General features: G+C 41.7%; 1 protein-coding gene and 1 long non-coding RNA gene across 3 annotated transcripts in view; one reads left to right on the forward strand and one right to left on the reverse strand.

Moving 5' to 3' along the window:
* Positions 1-2,622, reverse strand: part of LOC120471877 (uncharacterized) — a 30,469-nt gene extending 27,847 nt beyond the window's left edge. The window contains exon 1 of the long non-coding RNA XR_016168880.1: positions 2,513-2,622. This is a non-coding gene — a long non-coding RNA (uncharacterized LOC120471877). The remainder of the gene's footprint in view (positions 1-2,512) is intronic.
* LOC120494843 (ecto-ADP-ribosyltransferase 5) lies at positions 1,089-16,570 on the forward strand. Of its 2 annotated transcripts, XM_039694183.2 has the most exons (4): positions 1,089-1,731; positions 2,010-2,084; positions 2,204-2,928; positions 13,394-16,570. In XM_039694183.2, the coding sequence occupies exons 2-4, from the start codon at positions 2,037-2,039 to the stop codon at positions 13,488-13,490; spliced, it is 870 nt and encodes a 289-aa protein (XP_039550117.2). In that variant the 5' UTR covers positions 1,089-1,731; positions 2,010-2,036; the 3' UTR covers positions 13,491-16,570. The 2 variants fall into 2 exon arrangements, with proteins under 2 accessions (XP_039550117.2, XP_088988421.1); XM_089132295.1 differs by lacking the exon at positions 13,394-16,570 and having other exon boundaries at positions 1,091-1,731; positions 2,204-2,932.
* The last annotated feature ends 706 nt before the right edge of the window (positions 16,571-17,276 follow it).

Consider the following 17,276-nt stretch of genomic DNA (forward strand, 5'->3'; position numbering starts at 1 on the left):
AAATCTCAATGAAAGCAACCTTGTTGTAACACAATCAGCAACTCAGCAAAGTATTAATGCTCCTAAAAAGATACACATTTTATTACGTTTAACGATTTAAAATAAACAAACACCCTCAATCGTTCACTCACATCAGGTACGTGGCCAAAGCCCAATAGACATAACACACCTACCATGTTCTCAGAACAATCGTTGGTGCAGGAAAGACCTTTATCAATGGATCAAATCTTTCCAAGCGCCAGCAACGGAAGAAACACAACTCGCTCCTTGAGCGTAAAACGAGGGCCAGACAAACCCCTTTCCTTACCGCCCGGGAGACTTAAAGCAGCCTACTCATTACGTCATCTGCCCATTTAAAGGGATAGTCTACTCATTCCGGTTACATTTTTAAGGAAGGAGGGGTTTCTTTATTGTTTATTGTACATTTATTTGCATGTCTGTTTGGTTTGCGCTGCGCTGTTTAAATTGGATAGTGCAGCGCTGGTGAGGATGTTCGCGCCGCGCTGACCATTGAGTGTCACTAGGAAACACACCGTGCGGCTCGGACCATTGAACTGCGCAGATGACATGTCAGTGCGGCACGAGCTCTGTAAAGCCCTGCTGTCTCGTCCCACTTTTGGTTTGTTTGGCTTCCCATATCTCTGCCGTGCACGCGCCGCGTGCTATGTATGTTATGCGCGCAGTATCTCGCTCTAGATTCCGGGAGATTTTAACTCATTTGCGGGCATCAGGGAGATGCTATCAATATGTGGGAGACTCTTGGAACTTCCGGGAGACTTGGGATGTCTGCAAATGTCTCCTTCAGCGTTCATTTGAACAGGCCTCAACTATAACCTCTGCAGCAGATATAAATATCCAAACTAGTGAAACAATATTTATTAGCAAGGTAACTTAGATCAGCAGTTCAAGACATTCAATCTGTAAGCACCAGTGATGCGCGGGTTGATCCAAAACAGGGGTTCTCAACTCCAGTGCTCGCGACCCACTGCTCTGCATAGCTTGCAGTAAAGAAATAAGAACTAAGCTATTTTAATTTGATTTTTTTTTTACAGCTTTCAAAAAGGTTTTAAGTTAGCAGAGTTATCCTAAAGTTAAGTTTTAAGTTTTTAAACTTAAACTTAACTTTTTAAATTGTTGTTGTTGAGATAGGTTGTTGTTGAGATAGGTTTCTTCTGTATTACCCTTTTCCTATCTGTAGTTAAAGTAAGATTATGTAGTCAGGGAATTTTACACCGTAATTTGTCCTAAACCAGGTCCTAACTGAAATTGCCATGCCAAACAGATACGATATTTCTGTAATACACCCCATGGTCTTTCATTTATAAGGATCATTTTTCTCCCCATTATTAGGTTATCTGGAATAATAAAGATACTTTAAAGCACAAATCTCTCTTTTATAAGAATTGGTTTAACTTGTTGGTCAATTATATAATGAAGGACAGCTTCTCTCATATTAAAAATTTCTCATGTTTTAGTTTCTCCATGGCCCGGTTGCACAGACAAATACCACCACACAACCCTTTTTCTAATTAGCTACTCTGTGATTCTTCTTACATTATCATGCTATCTGGCTTTGCTCATTGCTGATCATCATAGTGATTTAAATAGCAGGAAGGAAAAGGCAGACTACAGCCCTGTTAAGCTTTCCTGTGTATGTTTTTTTCCCCAGTTTATGGACAGCCTGCAGTTCTGACCTGTAGCTTTCTCACGTTTAACCAACCTTAAAAATAAGTAAGTGTTGCCTTTCTCAGTTTCTCTTTGTTTTTTTGATAAGCCACTGGGTTTAGGTAGATGTTTATGACAACATCAATGTACCATGGCAAATATAGCTATTTTTTTTAGGATATCACAATTTGTGTTTCTTGTTAATTTTTCATTTCGTATTTCTTTTATGGGTTTGTGCTTTTGATCTATCTGTGCTGAAAATAATTGTATGTTATGTATATATTTGGCAAGCATATATCTATCAACTTTATTTTTAGCTTGTTGTTCATGTTGTCTCTCCCCAGTCTTGTGCACATACGCCAACTGATACAATGGGGCATTTGCGGTTTCCTGCATTTCATCTGGTGATCTTGTACACTGTAAGGTCTCCATTGAAAATATCCTCATTACTTTAAACTGTTTAACTTGGAGAACTCATCAAACTTTATGAAGCATAAGACTTTGATTTTATTTCTCTCCAAACTTCTTTTGCTTTCAGACTGTTGTGCAGATAACTGAAGAGCTGATACACGTGAGCATGTTTCCTGAAGCTGCAGATTACTCATTTTACAGTTGTCGGAAAGAGATGCTGCATATGGTCACAAAAGCTGGAGGTTTGCTGCAGACAGAGCTTAACAATAATACAGCTTTTATGGAAATGTGGAAAGGTAGCACAACATGTGAGGCCATTCCAAATGGTACAACGGAGCACACGACTGCCCTGGAGAGATATGTTAAAGCTGATCCGGAATTTCATAAAACATTTAAAAAGTTGGTTCACACCAAAAGCAGGGTCAATTCAACTTACCAAGATATGTTTCCTTTCAAATCTCTTTTCTTCCTGCTCACAGATGCCATGCAACTCTTGAAAAGCAATTGTAAAACAGTGTACTCTGCTGCAGAGGAGAAATATAACTTCAACACAGGGGACAAAGTACGTTTTGAGAGTTTTTTTCCAGCAAACCTGGAATATAGTGCTGCAACTGAAGAAGCAGCAACTTTTGATACCATTGGGACTGTTTTCAATATCAATTCCTGTTCTGTGATCAACCTTGATGAAGTGTGTAGGCTTACATCAGAGGATATAGAACTTCTAATATCACCCACTGAAGTTTTCACAGTTGAGGATATCAAGACTGTTAGTACTAATGATGACGATTTTATAGAGATCCGCTTAATGCATTCAGATATGTACAGCTCCTCCAACTGCAGTAGCCTTATCAGGTAAGAGAGAGAGAGAGAGAGCAGTTAAAGGATTAGTTCACTTCAGAATTCAAATTTCCTGATAATTTACTCATGTCCACATCATCCAAGATGTTCGTAACTTCCTCGCTTCAGTTGAAAAGAAATTAAGAAATTAAGGAAAACATTCCAGGATTGTTCTTCAATGCAGCTTTAAAGGGCTCTACACGATCCCAGCCAAGGAATTAGGGTCTTAAGGGAAACATTTTCCTCCAAACTTCAAAATCGTCTGACCGACACCGTCGTTTTACCTTATTATTTAATTAATTATTTATTTATTTTTGCAAATGACATTTGCTTGTTGTAACTCTTAAAAAATAAACTTTATTTCTGATCTTTTTCAACATCGAATCTAATACTACATATATTTAACTATTCAAAATGTGTATTGGTCAATCTCGGGCAACTTTATTTATTTTTTTTACAAGGTTTAAGCAGAATATGGACGCATGTTTTCTCAACCCTGTTACCGAAAATCATGCATCATTTAAAAAGCAAGTTTAGAAGCATGTCAATTAATTCCGTTGTTTTTCCCACAAGAAACTGTTTATTTTAAAGAAATTGTTGGTTATATGTTTAAAACATTTATATTTGTATAACATTTAAATTATATAACATATATATTAAAGCAAGGTGTAATTTGATAGAAAAAACACAAAGGCATTTTTTCATTTTAAAGATGACCAAAGCCTCAAGCTTATAATTTTTTTTAGAATTAATTCATTAAATAATTGTACACAGTAAATTCCCCGGTGTTAAATTTAACACCGCTCGGTGTTTATATGGGAACCACCAGCAGGGTGTTAAAAGTAACACTGATACAGTGTTAAAGTTAATGAGATAATTAAGTGAATAATTGAGTGATGATTGAGCATTATTGAAGACACCTGATGTTAACAAGCAGAATCACTGAAGGACAAAATCACAAATTGTAAGCCACCGTTATGGAGATCAGTGTTTGCTTTAGTTGGGCTCTTGACACTTATACTTTCCCTTTAACTTTGTTTGTCTGCTTTTATTAATTTATAACAGTCAAATGAACAAAGAAAACTGTGATCTGATATTGTTGGTTATGTTTTGACATAATCATGCTGTGATCTGAAAAATCTAACTTTTCAGATGAATTGGCTTAACTTGTTAGTAACAGTTTATTGATCGTGCAGCATATCCGTATTTTTCTTTTAACCAAAAATATTTAATAACAACTATTCTGATCAAATCACTTTCAACTTTATTTAGAAACACAGACATAAATAGTCAGCCTGTGTATCTCAACCATGGTGACATTAATAATCCTTGTTTCCACCAATCACAACTCATTAATGGCTCCCATCATGCATTGCGGTATGAATAAATTATGATCTGAATTGTCTATGTAATTTACTTTTCCTAATTGAATATTCTGCTCGTCACCATTGTTGAGAAGCATTGACTAAATTTTGAGGTTTATGTGTGCCTATAAGAAGTTTTTTTTTTAACAACTAAAAAATAAAGTAGAAATCCTTTATATTATATCTGACATTCTGTATATTTATGTAGAATCTCAGTTATGTTGTGACCTACAAAATTAACCATGAACATATATTTCAAATGAATGTCATAATATGACCAACACCATCATATAAATTGTCTCTTTGTTCATCTGGCAGGTATAACTCAGATGCAACAGCCAATTAAAATGTAAAGTTAGTAATAAAAGGGTCAAGAGCCCAACTAAAGCAAACACTCACCTCCATAACGGTGACCTGAAAGTTAGGTTTTCTCCTTATAATTCTGCTTTAGGTGTCTTCAATAATGCTCAATCATCACTCAATTAATCACTTAATTATCTCATTAACTCTAACACTGCCTCAGTGTTACTTTTAACACCCTGCTGGTGGTTCCCATATAAACACCGAGCGGTGTTAATTTAACACCAGGGAATTTACTGTGTATATATTATGGGCCAAACAAAACTGATAAAAATAGTGCTTTAATTTAATTTTTTTTAGAATAAGAAAAAAATAGTAACAGGACTGAAAGTAACAGGATTTAAAAGTAACAGGAACAGGAGATTTTAAGCAAAAAGTTTTCAAATATATGGCATGTGGCCACATAGCATTGATGATAATAGCGTGAGGACACTGAACCATTTCAAGTGCCTTACCAAAAGTTAATATTTTTAAAATAAAAAAATTAAATCTAAGAAAAAGTTTAGGTAACAGGACTGTATGTTGAGATTGACCTTCTCATTCATAGTTACAATTTCATCAAATATACAGAAATAAAAATGAGAGGAGTGACTTATAGTCACCCCATTGCCTTCAGAAGATCCATGCAACTTACTGTTGAAAATGTGTCTAGTGGAATATTCCACGTTTTTCAGAGGGGGGATGTAATAGTCTAACAGGACTGAGTGAAAACCTGGTGTTCTGTGTCGTTTTTATTTATGTTTTTAATTATGCGTTTTAAATTTGTAGTTAGCTTAATGTGCATGACATTTTGCTTAATAATAAAATGTATTTTAGAGTTAATTTTCATGCAATTTTAAACATAATGTCCTGGGAAAAGAAAGGTCCTTTCGGTGGAATGGTTCAAATGGCATTTGACTTTGACTCTATGCACGTTCGCATTGTAAACACTAGGTCCATACTTCTACCTATGTCAGCAGTGACCTTTCAACGTTATTACGTAATGCGTGGATGAGCAGGATGAGCATTTGTGGTTAAAAAGTATAGACATTTTTTTTTTAAATGACCGATTGTTTTTGCTAGATAAGAACCTTATTCCTCGGCTGGGATCGTGTAGAGCCCTTTGAAGGTGCATTGAAACTGCAATTTGGACCTTCAAACCGTTGTACCACATTAAAGTCCACAATATGGAGAAAAATCCTGGAATGTTTTCCTCAAAAACCTTAGTTCCCTTTCGTAGTCACTCCGAGTTACGTCGGATGACTCACCTCTTCGAGACGAGCGAACTCTCTGGTGTTGGTGTGATGGCGGTATCCAGCGAGTTTCACATTGCCTGCGATCTGAGCAGTGGTCTGCCAGTGTGTGTGTGTCTCTCCCCCTGGTCGCTTAAACATCCGCAGAGTTTTCTCCTCTCACTAAAAGAGTGTGCATGCGGCACGTCTTTTTAAAGACGCGTCTTTTTAAAGACGATCTGCCCGTCGATTTCTGAGTGCGTTATTCTGATAGATTCAGCTGATGGGCGCCAGCGCTGTTTGACGTGTTTGGGCTTTGATCACGCTCAGACAGCGCTCGTGGGTGTGTCACGTTCTCTCAGTGGGAACGTGACCTTTGCAATGTATAACGGTCGAGACTCAATGAGAGTGAGCTCATTGACTCCCCTTATCCACAACCTGAACTATTTTCTCCACGTGAGATAATACTTCGACTGGTGGCCAGGGTGATCTAAGATCTCAGGTCTGAAACTAAACCGACGAAAATTCCTTGGTCCACACCCCGTCTTTCACGTTGCAACCCACGTGGTCCCGAGTGAGTTTGCGGCTGCCGAAAAAAAAAAATTAAATAAAAGGGCCCGCGTTCTCATTTGGTCCCCCAGTTGATGAAATCATATCGCCACATCACAAGGTGAGCTGGAGTTCTCTGGAGTTGGCTCGTCTGTGCTGCTGTCCTCGGATGTGCTAGCATAGTGAGTTAGATTCAGAGTTCACAGCTATGCTTCCCGGGCTGCCACGAGTGTTGGGTTTGTGTGGAAAATTCTGCCATTTCCAGAGCACTTTAGGCTGATGACTGGTTTTTGGGGGTGGCGAACCCAAATCCTTTCTACCCAGATGTGCATGAAGAGGCCATGAGATCGTGGAAGTCTCCTTTGACTTTCACGACTGCTCAGCGGCCTCTTCCGCCTTCTCTGCCCTTGTAGAGGCCGCAGTCTAGAGTACACTGGGGTTCCCCCCTGTGGAGTGTTCTGCGACAACACTTACGTGTCCCCACAGCGCCTCCACCCGGCGTGGCAACCCTAAGCAATGCCGTAGGTTCTTGTCTACTCCAGTGGCGGGGACCTATAGAGCTGCGGGGCAGGCTGCCACCTCATTGTGTGTTATTGCCAACCTTTGGGTGTGCAGTGACATGCACGAGGGTAGGGCTGATTCAGGGTTCATCCTTGAGCTGCCTGCCATCACCGACTTTGCTCTACGAGCGCGAAGGTGACCGCATGCTCCCTGAGTCAGGTGATGTCCACAGGCATGGTCAGACATTTCTGGCTTAACCTGGTTGATGTGCGCAAGGCTGAGGGAACCATTTTCCTCAACTGCCCCATATCCCAGGCTGGCCTTTTCGGCAGCGCGGTAGAGATTTCTGCCCAACAGTTCTTGGCCGCCCAGAAGTGTACTGCGGCTTTTGTCTGACCCTGCGGCTTTCTGCTGGCCGCCGGCTCAGACGCCTCAGTCCACTTGCCACCGAATGCGCCCTCCTGCGACTTCCGCCCCCTCCCGTCCGGCCCCAGCAGCGGCGGGCCGTGCCGTGGAGGTGGTCGCAGGGAGGCGCCCCTGCCCATACCAGCCCCGCTGCGGCACTCCCGTTTCGGGCAGCTCAGATATGGCTTGCAGTTCTTTCAGGGAGTGGTCACAGGCCCACTCCTTCCCCTGGTGGAGGGCTGGGGGAGAATCTTTTCTTCAAAGAGCTGCATTCCATCTCTGAGCACACAGAGCAGGATGGCTGTGTGCAACGCCCCCGTGCCTCACCACTCTCGTCCTCCTCTGTCTCTGAGGCGCGGATGGCAATGCGTGTCGTCTCCGGACCACGCCACTCTCATCCCCCTCTATCGCCAGACCCCTGGCAGAGCAGACCCCCGTGGAACGCTGGACCTTCCCTGGTCTCCTCTGTCGGGGCGCGGAAGCTGATCGTGCACTCGCGCAGGGTTGCTATGCCACCCTCACCTGTGCTGGTCTCCGGGGGGACGCCTGTGGCTCGGATGTTTCCACTAGTGGGTCACCCGAACTATCAGGCTCGGCTATGCGATCCAGTTCGCACGGTCTCCTCCCCGTTTCTGGGGAGTCCGTTTTACGATGGTCGGTGGCAATGCCCCGATCATGAGAGCGGAGGTTGCCACCCTGCTGGCGAAGGGTGCAATCGAGACTGTCCCTCCAGCCGAGATGAGGTCAGGGTTCTACAGCCCCTACTTCATTGTCCCCAAGAAGACCGGTGGGTTACGACCGATCCTCGATCCATGTGTTTTGAACCACACTCTTCACCGACTGCCGTTCAAGATGCTCACGGTCAAACGCATTTTCGAATGTGCTCGGCCCCAGGATTGGTTTGCAGCGATAGACCTGAAGGACGTGTACTTTCATGTCTCCATTTTACCTTGACACAGACCGTTTCTCGGTTTGCTTTCGAGGGACAGGCATATCAGTACGCGGATCTCCCATTCGGGTTGGCTCTGTCTCCTTGCATCTTTGTGAAGGTCGTCGAGGCAGCCCTTGTTCCCCTTTGTGAACACGGGGTTCGCGTTCTGAACTATCTCGACAATTGGCTGATCTTAGCACACTCTCGAGATCAGGTCTGCGAACACAGAGACCTTGTGCTCCGGCACTTAGTCCGTCTGAGCATGTTGTTGTCTCCACAGATGTCTCTGCCATGGGTTGGGGTGCCATGTGCAATGGACATGCAGCCGTGGTTTCCTGGACAGGACCCCAACGCCTTATGCATGTCGATTGCCTCGGGTTGCTGTCAGTACGCCTTGCCCTGCACCGCTTCCATGCGTGGCTCGGGGGTCAACACGTACTAGTCCGTTCAGACAATACCGCAGGGTGTTCTACGCTCGCGCCGGATGTCGCAACTCGCACGCCACCTCCTCTTATGGAGTCAGAAGTACCTGAGGTCCTTCGTGCTATTTACATTCCAGGAGAGCGGAACCTGGCAGCCGACGAGCTGTCAAGGATCCGTCCAATCTCTGGCAAATGGCGACTCCATCCCCAGTCGGTCCAGTTGATACGCGACCAGTTCGGGGATGCACAGATAGATCTGTTCGCCTCCCATGACTCATCCCACACTCAAAAAAATGATGTGTTGGCTTTACTTAACTTTTTTTGTAAACAGGTTCCACCGGTTCCACATAACTTTGTTTTGTTAAACAAACAGAATTTGTTCATGTAACTTCAACATCATGGAAGACATTTTAAGCCATCCAATAAAACTCTGAGCTGAGGGTTAAATGAACACTGAAGCTGTGTTAAAGTTAATGAGACAATTAAGTGAATAATTGAGTGATGATTGAGCAGTATTGAAGACACCTGATGATCACAAGCAGAATCACTGAAGGAGAAAATCACAAATTGTAAGTCACTGTTATGGAGATCAGTGTCTGCTTTAGTTGGGCTCTTGATCCTTATACTTTTACTTTGAACTTTGTTTCGCTGCTGTTATTGATTTATAACAGTCAAATGTACAAAGAAAACTGTGATCCGATAGTGTTGGTTATGTTTTGACATAATCAAGCTGTGATCGTAAAATTCCAAAAATTCGTAATTCTGATGGTTAGGATTAACTTGCTAGCAACAGTTTAGTGATTATACAGCATATTTGTAGTTTCTTATAACAGAAAATATTTAATAAAACTATTCTGATCAAATCACTTTAATCTTTATGTAGAAACAGATATCAATAATCAGCCTCTCTATCTCAATCGTGGTGACATTAATAGTCCTTGTTGCCCCAATCACAACTCATTAATGGCTCCCATCATGCATTGCGGTATGAATAAATTATGATCTGAATTGTCTATGTAATTTACTTTTCCTAATTGAATATTCTACTTGTCACCGTTGTTGAGAAGCATTGACTGAATCTTGAGGTCTGTGTGTGCCTTAAAGAAATGTTTTTTTGTAAAAATACAACTTTTGAGAAATCCATTATATTATATTTAACATTCCGGATATTTATGCAGAATCTCAGTTATACACTAACCAACAGAATAATCACAGACATAAATTTCAAATGATGAATGTCATTGTATGTCCATCATCATTTTAAAATTGTTTATCTTTGTTCATCTGGCAGGTATTACTCAGATGCAACAGCAAATTAAAATATAAAGTTAATAATAAAAGGGTCAAGAGCCCAACTAAAGCAAACACTCATCTCCATAACGGTGGCTTAAAATTTTAGATTTTTTTTCCCTTGTGATTCTGCTTTAGGTGTCTTAAGCTCATTATTTATTCATGCTGCAATGCATGATGGGAGCCATGAATGAATTTTGATTAGTGGCACCCAGAATGCACCCAGAAAATGTTTTTGTTTATTGATTTAATCATTTGAATTTCATTGAAAAGGCTAAAATTGTATGTTTTACAAAAGCAGTGCTGGTATGAACCATAAGGTAAACTTAACAGTGGTTCATGCAGTTTGACTACAAACCGGAAGTTTGGTGGTTCAATCCACAGTTCCACCTTTTCTATGTGATCACCTGGCTGTTATAACTCATGTACAGCCAAACATAATATAAAGTTAATAATATAGGGGTCAAGAGCCCAACTAAAGCAGACACTGATCTCCATAACGGTGGCTTACAATTTGTGATTTTCTCCTTCAGTGATTCTGCTTGTTAACATCAGGTGTCTTCAATAATGCTCAATCATCACTCAATTATTCACTTAATTGTCTCATTAACTTTAACACTCAGCTCAGAGTTTGATTGGATGGCTTAAAATGACCTCCATGATGTTGAAGTTACATGAACAAATTCTGTTTGTTTAACAAAACAAAGTTATGTGGAACCGGTGGAACCAGTTTACAAAAAAAAGTTAAGTAAAGCCAACACATCATTTTTTTGAGTGCATTGCACCCTGTATTACTCTCTGACCGAGGTTATGCTCGGCACAGACACCTTGGCACACAGCTGGTCGTGGGGCCTACGCAAGTATGCGTTTCCCCCAGTGAGCCTCCTCGCACGGATTCTGTGCAAGATCAAGGAGGATGAGGAGCAGGTCATTTTGGTCACTCCATATTAGCCACCAAGACCTGGTTCTCCAATCTGATACTCCTCGCGACAGCACCTCCTTGCCCAATTCCTCTGAGGAAGGACCTCCTTTCTCAGAGACGGGGCACCCTACGGGACCCTCGCCCCGATCTCTGGAGACTCCACCTGTGGCTCCTGGATGGGACGAGGCAGGTTGAGTACCCTGCCACCTGCGGTGGGGGATACCATCATTTCCGCTAGAGCATCGTCCACGAGGCACGTCTATGTGTTGAAATGGAACCTCTTCGGCAACTGGTGCTCTTCTCGCCCAGAAGACCCCCGGAGATGCTCGATCGGTGTCGTACTTCCCTTCCTGCAAGACGGGTTGGAGCAAAGGCTGTCTCCTTCCACCCTGAAGGTGTATGTGGCCGCTATTGCCGCATATCACAAAGTAGTTGAAGGTAAGTCCTTAGGGAAGCATTACCTGATCATCAGGTTCCTGAGAGGAGCGAGGAGACTCTCTCTCTCTTACCTCCGCATCCTCCTCTCGTACCCTCTTGGTACCTCTCAGTGGTTTTAAGTGCCCTGCAGAGACCTCCCTTCGAGCCTCTGCAAGCAGTTGAGTTTAAATTCCTGTCTATCAAGACAGTGCTCCTGGTTGCACTGGTCTCCATCAAGAGGGTGGGGGACCTGCACGCATTTCCGTTCATGAAGCGTGCCTGGAATTCAGGCTGGCCTACTCTCACGTGTGCCTGAGACCCTGGCCTGGATATGTGCCCAAGGTTCCTACCACTCCCTTCTGGGACCAGGCAGACCCAGCTTTGACACTGATCTGTCCAGTACGCGCCTTCCGTGCTTACGTAGACAGAACGCAGTGTTTCAGGACCTCAGACCAGCTCTTGTCTGTTATGGTGGGAGCCAGAAGGGAAGGGCTCTCTCAAAGCAGAGATTGTCTCACTGGATAGTGGACGCCATTGCTTTGGCTTACCAACAGCAAGGTCGACCGTGCCCCCTTGGTGTGACAGCGCACTCCACCGGAGTGTGGCTTCCTCTTGGGCTCTAGCGCATGGCGCCTCGCTGGCAGACATCTGCAGAGCTGCAGGCTGGGCGACACCTAACACATTCGCCAGATTCTACAATCTCCGAGTGGAGCCTGTGTCCTCTCTTGTGCTCGCTCATCCGGCCAGTACTGGACCCGCTCAGGTGTCTTCGCTTGCTCACCATTCCACTCCACGGACTGGACAAGTGCGATTATTCCTCAGCTGAGCCTTCTATTGAAGCCCTGAGTCCTCCAGCACTGTTGATGCTGGCGCCAGGGTCTGTTGCCTGGACGTCGGCTAGGTGCCTCCGTGTGCATGGTTCCTGCTAGTAACCTCCACATATGTATTTTCCACTGTAAGCCTCTCTGAGCATGTGTCTTCCCTCGGCAAGCCACCTTGCCACCCCTGGAGTTAATGTTTAGCCACCCTTTGGTTGGTGACTCCAGTGTTCCTCCATATGAAGAGTTCAGATGCAAAAGCCTCTAAGTGCCATTTGAAATTTTCTTCTAGAATGATCATTTTTATCAAGCTTGTATATTTAAGTTCAGTGATTTCACTTAAATGGCAATGATGATTACCTATTAATTGTTATTTAAGTGAAATTACTGAACTTAAATATACAAGTTTGATAAAAAATCATCATTAAAGAAGAAAATTTCAAATGGCATTTAGAGGCTTTTGCATGAACTCTTCATATGAAGCCCCGTGGGCCATATGTGTATTCTTAAGTCCTCCCTACGGGTAGGCTTACTGCGGCATATTTCCTCTGAGATATGCTCCCCAGTGTACCTTGATATTCCTGTGCTGAGTAGGACTCCTCGTCCGTGCTAAGTTCTAACGACAGGGGATCAGACTTTCACAGGGCATTGGAAGACAGCTGTGAAGGTGGCATGATTACACGGGGGTCATCCGACGTCCTCCGTCATTCAACGTAACTCGGAGTGACTACGAAAGGGAACGTCTCGGTTACGTATGTAACCCTCGTTCCCTGAGTAGGGAACTGAGACGTTACGTCTCTCTGCCACTTCCGCTGTACCGCTGGGTAGATGCCTGAGTTCAGTCTCGGCTCCTCAGCGAAGACATACTGCGGTTGTGCCCCTTCCTCCTTTTATACTCACGAGGTAAGGCGGGGATACGCTATGCAAATTCCGCAGACCCATGGCATTTCCTTGCCATTGGCTAATTTTTTAATACTCGAAGAGGATTGGCTTTCTTGGCGAAACCCCCATTCTCTATCATCCGACGTAACATCTCCGTTCCCTACTCAGGGAACGAGGGTTACATACGTAACCGAGACGTTTCTTTTTTTTTTGACTGAAGAAAGAAAGACATGAACATCTTGGATGACATGGGGGTAAGGAAATTATCAGGAAATTTTTATTCCGAAGTGAACTAATCCTTTAAGATTTATTTGTTTGAATAAAACTCATGTTGAAATATTAATTTCTAATTACCAGAGCATAACTAAAATAAACCTACTGACTTGAATTTTCTCTTTCCATCTAAAGCATGTCTAAAGAATCATCTTCAAGTTTCCTGAGTTCCAGTTCCCTGAGTGTGATGGCTTCTTTACTCATGATGTACTTCTACATGCCGACTCTATGAAATACTCTGTATGTTCGCAAAAATGCACAAACTCATGTGAAAAAAGTAAAAGCGGCAATATTTTTTTATTTTTTTTTTAAAGAATTTTAAAAACACATTCAGTTTTCTTGGCTTAAAAGGAAGAATTTATCACAATAATAGATTCAATAAATTTCAACATCATGAAATTAAGTAATTTTAACCGACCCAATTTAAGTAGCCTCAACGTGTATTTTTAAAGGCTTCCTGACATGATTCAGGTTTTTTTTATATTCATTAAGATTTCCATTAATATTTCATTTATTTTAGGGACATAATTAAATTGGTATAGACTATAACTAGCTATTTGCTAACAGTAGCATATATTAGCATCCAGAGGTGAGACCAAGTCATTGTTTTGCAAGTCACAAGTAAATCTCGAGTCTTTGCATTCAAGTCCCAAGTCAAGTCCCGAGTTAAGACAGTCAAGTCCCAAGTCAAGTACCGAGTCAAGACAGACAAGTCCAAGTCAAGTTGCAAGTCGTTGAGTTTAAGCTTCAAGTCTTAAAAATGTCATTATTGCTTTTTGCACAAATTGCTGTCTCAGTGTTAATAACTATAGTAAATGAAATGTATACTAATTTATATCAGGAAAGCTTTTAAAATATGATATAATATAATAATATATAATATTATCGTATTTATTCAAACTTAGTGGATGTTGATTGGTTGGTTGTCTGATTGGTTGAATGTGAAGAGTGGCAATGCAGATTTAAAAATAAAAAAATATAAGTAACTGTTCATTGGGAAAATTAATCGTGATTTGCTACACATTAAGTTTAAAATATTTTGTCCCTGGTTAAATTATTTTGTTAACGCGACAGTAATTGTACTAAAACATTCCTATTTCCTTGGCGACGTATCACGCATCACGTGACACTTTTTGGGGCTACGTGCCTGTCATTTACAAAATGTAACGTAAATCCATCCATTTCTCACGAAAGACATGAAAGTGAGTGACTGGTGAACAAGGAGAAGGCTTTATAGTTACCTATAGGCTAAAATGTGCGTTTGTTGTGGGGGGAAAATAACATGTCTCAATTACATTTGAAAGGTTTATTTCCGCTTACTTAGACATCAGTGTTTTTTTTCCCTCAAATTATAAATGATTCGCTAGTACTTGTGTATTTAAATGCCTGAAAAAGAAAAAAAGAAAACATTATTTGGTTGAAAACTGTCTGAACGTGTGATAATAAATGACAACTGACACGCGCTGGCGCTGCTGAGCGCACTCGATCACGCGCTCTCTGGCTCAGTGCCAAACGTGCAAAAGCTGCTCTAATCAGCGCTGTGATCATGCGTCAATGATACAGTGCTACTATAGTCAGTGATTATTACAACTCTGATCTGTGGTTTTAGGTCAAGTCTTTCCAAGTCACAGGGCTCAAGTCTGAGTCAAGTCGCATTGTTGTCAAAGTTTAAGTCGAGTCGCAAGTCATCTCAGAATATGTCAAGTCGAGTCGCAAGTCATCAAATTTGGGACTCGAGTCCAAATCAAGTCCGAGTCATGCGACTCGAGTCCACAACCCTGTTAGCGTCTTAAATGCTAAGTTCCCTTTCGTCCTGGGAACTCCAAGGTGTCGTCGGGGAGTTCCCTGACAAATTGGGATCACGCTAGGAAGCCTTCTTACCTCTGATAGAATTAACAACGAGCCAATAACCAGAACTGCGGGCTGGGCGACACCGAACACGTTCGCTTGATTCTATAGCCTACGTGTGGAACCTGTTTCCTCCCGAGTACTCGCTACGGCAAGTGGTGCAAGGAATAGGTTGTGTCGGCTTGCTACGCCACCCTGTGCCTCAGCCGGATACGTGTGTCTTCTGCTCCGTTGGCGCCCTACGTCGGTTAGCCTCGGGAGTTTCTCCATCACCCCTCCGGTGCCTGACGTGGCAGACCGCCAGGCGCCAGGTCTACTACCTCTAAGGGAGTGGTTGTGTAGACTGGGTGTTATGTCCAGTGGTCTCTTTGGTGACCCATTATGCCACTGCAGTCCAGCCGTGTCTTCCCCTTGACAGACTCATCTTGTCGTCCCTGTTGTGTACACTCCCATTTCCCCTTGGATTGGGACTACTTCAGGGACTGCCATATGTTTCACTATCCCCCTGGGCTAGTACATATGTGTATTCCGGGCCTTCTTAGGCAGCTGGCTTCCGCAGCGCTCCCTTCCCCTTCTTTGATCCCAATTCGTCAAGGAACTCCCCGACGACATGTCTGCGTTTCCTGTACTCAGGGAACGAGGGTTACTTACGTAACCGAGACGTTTTACATGCTCCTTCAACCGAAGCAATAGAAATAATTAAATCAGTCGACAACCAAACAAAATGCTCCACTCTTCTCCACAATGGTAACCCACTGTAATTTAAATGGTTCTAATAGTTCCAATTGTAATTTTATATTAAACACAACACACTATCAAGTCTTCGCCTTTTCTAAATTTCTCAAAAAAAGATAACATAACACTTAATTTTAAAATGTATTCTCTTAATTCAACCATATGCAAAGCATGCTGGGAACTAACAAGCACCGCCCAGTTTCAGTTAATGCAACCAAATCAATCATGTAATTCAACACAAGTGGATTAAGTAAACTTAAATAGTACATATTTAAGCAGATTGAACACAATCAAATTAAGTTTGGGCAAAATGGCAGTTGGCACGCACTATACTGCCACCCTCTGGATGTACGAAATTTTTTACTTAACATAAATGGTTTGTGTTTAGACAACACGTAAGGATTTTGTACTATTAAGTTGAGACATAATTACGTAGATCTTAATAGAAAAAAACATTTCAAGTCAAAAAACACCATTATTATAAGTAAGCTAAATATAAATATATTATGTAAAGTGCACAACCTTCCTAGTTCACTTTTTTGAGTGTTGTTTCAATGCATATTCTCTGTTTTATTCCTTATGCCTATAATTTACACCCATCTAAATGTATATAATAGGCCTATAATCTTTTTAGTAAACCTTATGTGCTTTAGTGTTTTTGACATTTTTTGAAAGTCTTTATTCCATAAATATGTTTAACATGCACATTAAATGTTTCTTGTCTTGGTATGTTGTGTTCTTTCAATGTCATATGTTTTATAATTACCTGATAGTTTTAGGGTTGGTGGAAATCAAGTCATCATTAGGAGTCTTTTTGTTAATCATTCAGGCTTTACTTCAGAAAGTGACATGTTCAAGCTGCACCGGGCAGTTTTCCTGAAGCAGTGTCAGCCTAACAAAAAAATGTTATCAGAATGTTTTGCTAACATTACCATGAAGTTATGAAAGAAATCTTTCTGAATGTTTTTTTTTTAATAAAATTTAATATATTTAGAACTTTCATCCACATGAATTGAACCATGGACCTTCTCACTCTGAGCCACTGTCCTGCCCTGGCTGTTTATATTTATGTTTATAATTCAAGAGATAAAAATAGATAAAATGTAAGCAACACTTTTCATGTTGGTTGTTTACATTTTTCCAGGGAATAAAAGATTCTAAGTGCATTAAATATTTAAATAACAAAAATAACAGATACCACTTTACTTGAAGATTCACATTTTACTGTAGTAGTACACTAAGAGTCTCTGGAGAGTACACAGTCCAAAACATAAATCATAAAGAGCAAAGCTATTATTTTCTAAACCAAAAACACAACCCCAAGTTGAAAAAGAACATAAACTCAAACTGCAGACAACACTGTTAGACCTTACCAGGTTTTTTACAGTAAAATACTGGCAACAGGCCAAATTCTGACACTATCATACCATTTTCC

The sequence above is a fragment of the Pimephales promelas genome, chromosome 6 (genome assembly GCF_988280905.1).
Source record: "Pimephales promelas chromosome 6, fPimPro1.hap1.1, whole genome shotgun sequence".
NCBI lineage: Eukaryota > Metazoa > Chordata > Actinopteri > Cypriniformes > Leuciscidae > Pimephales > Pimephales promelas.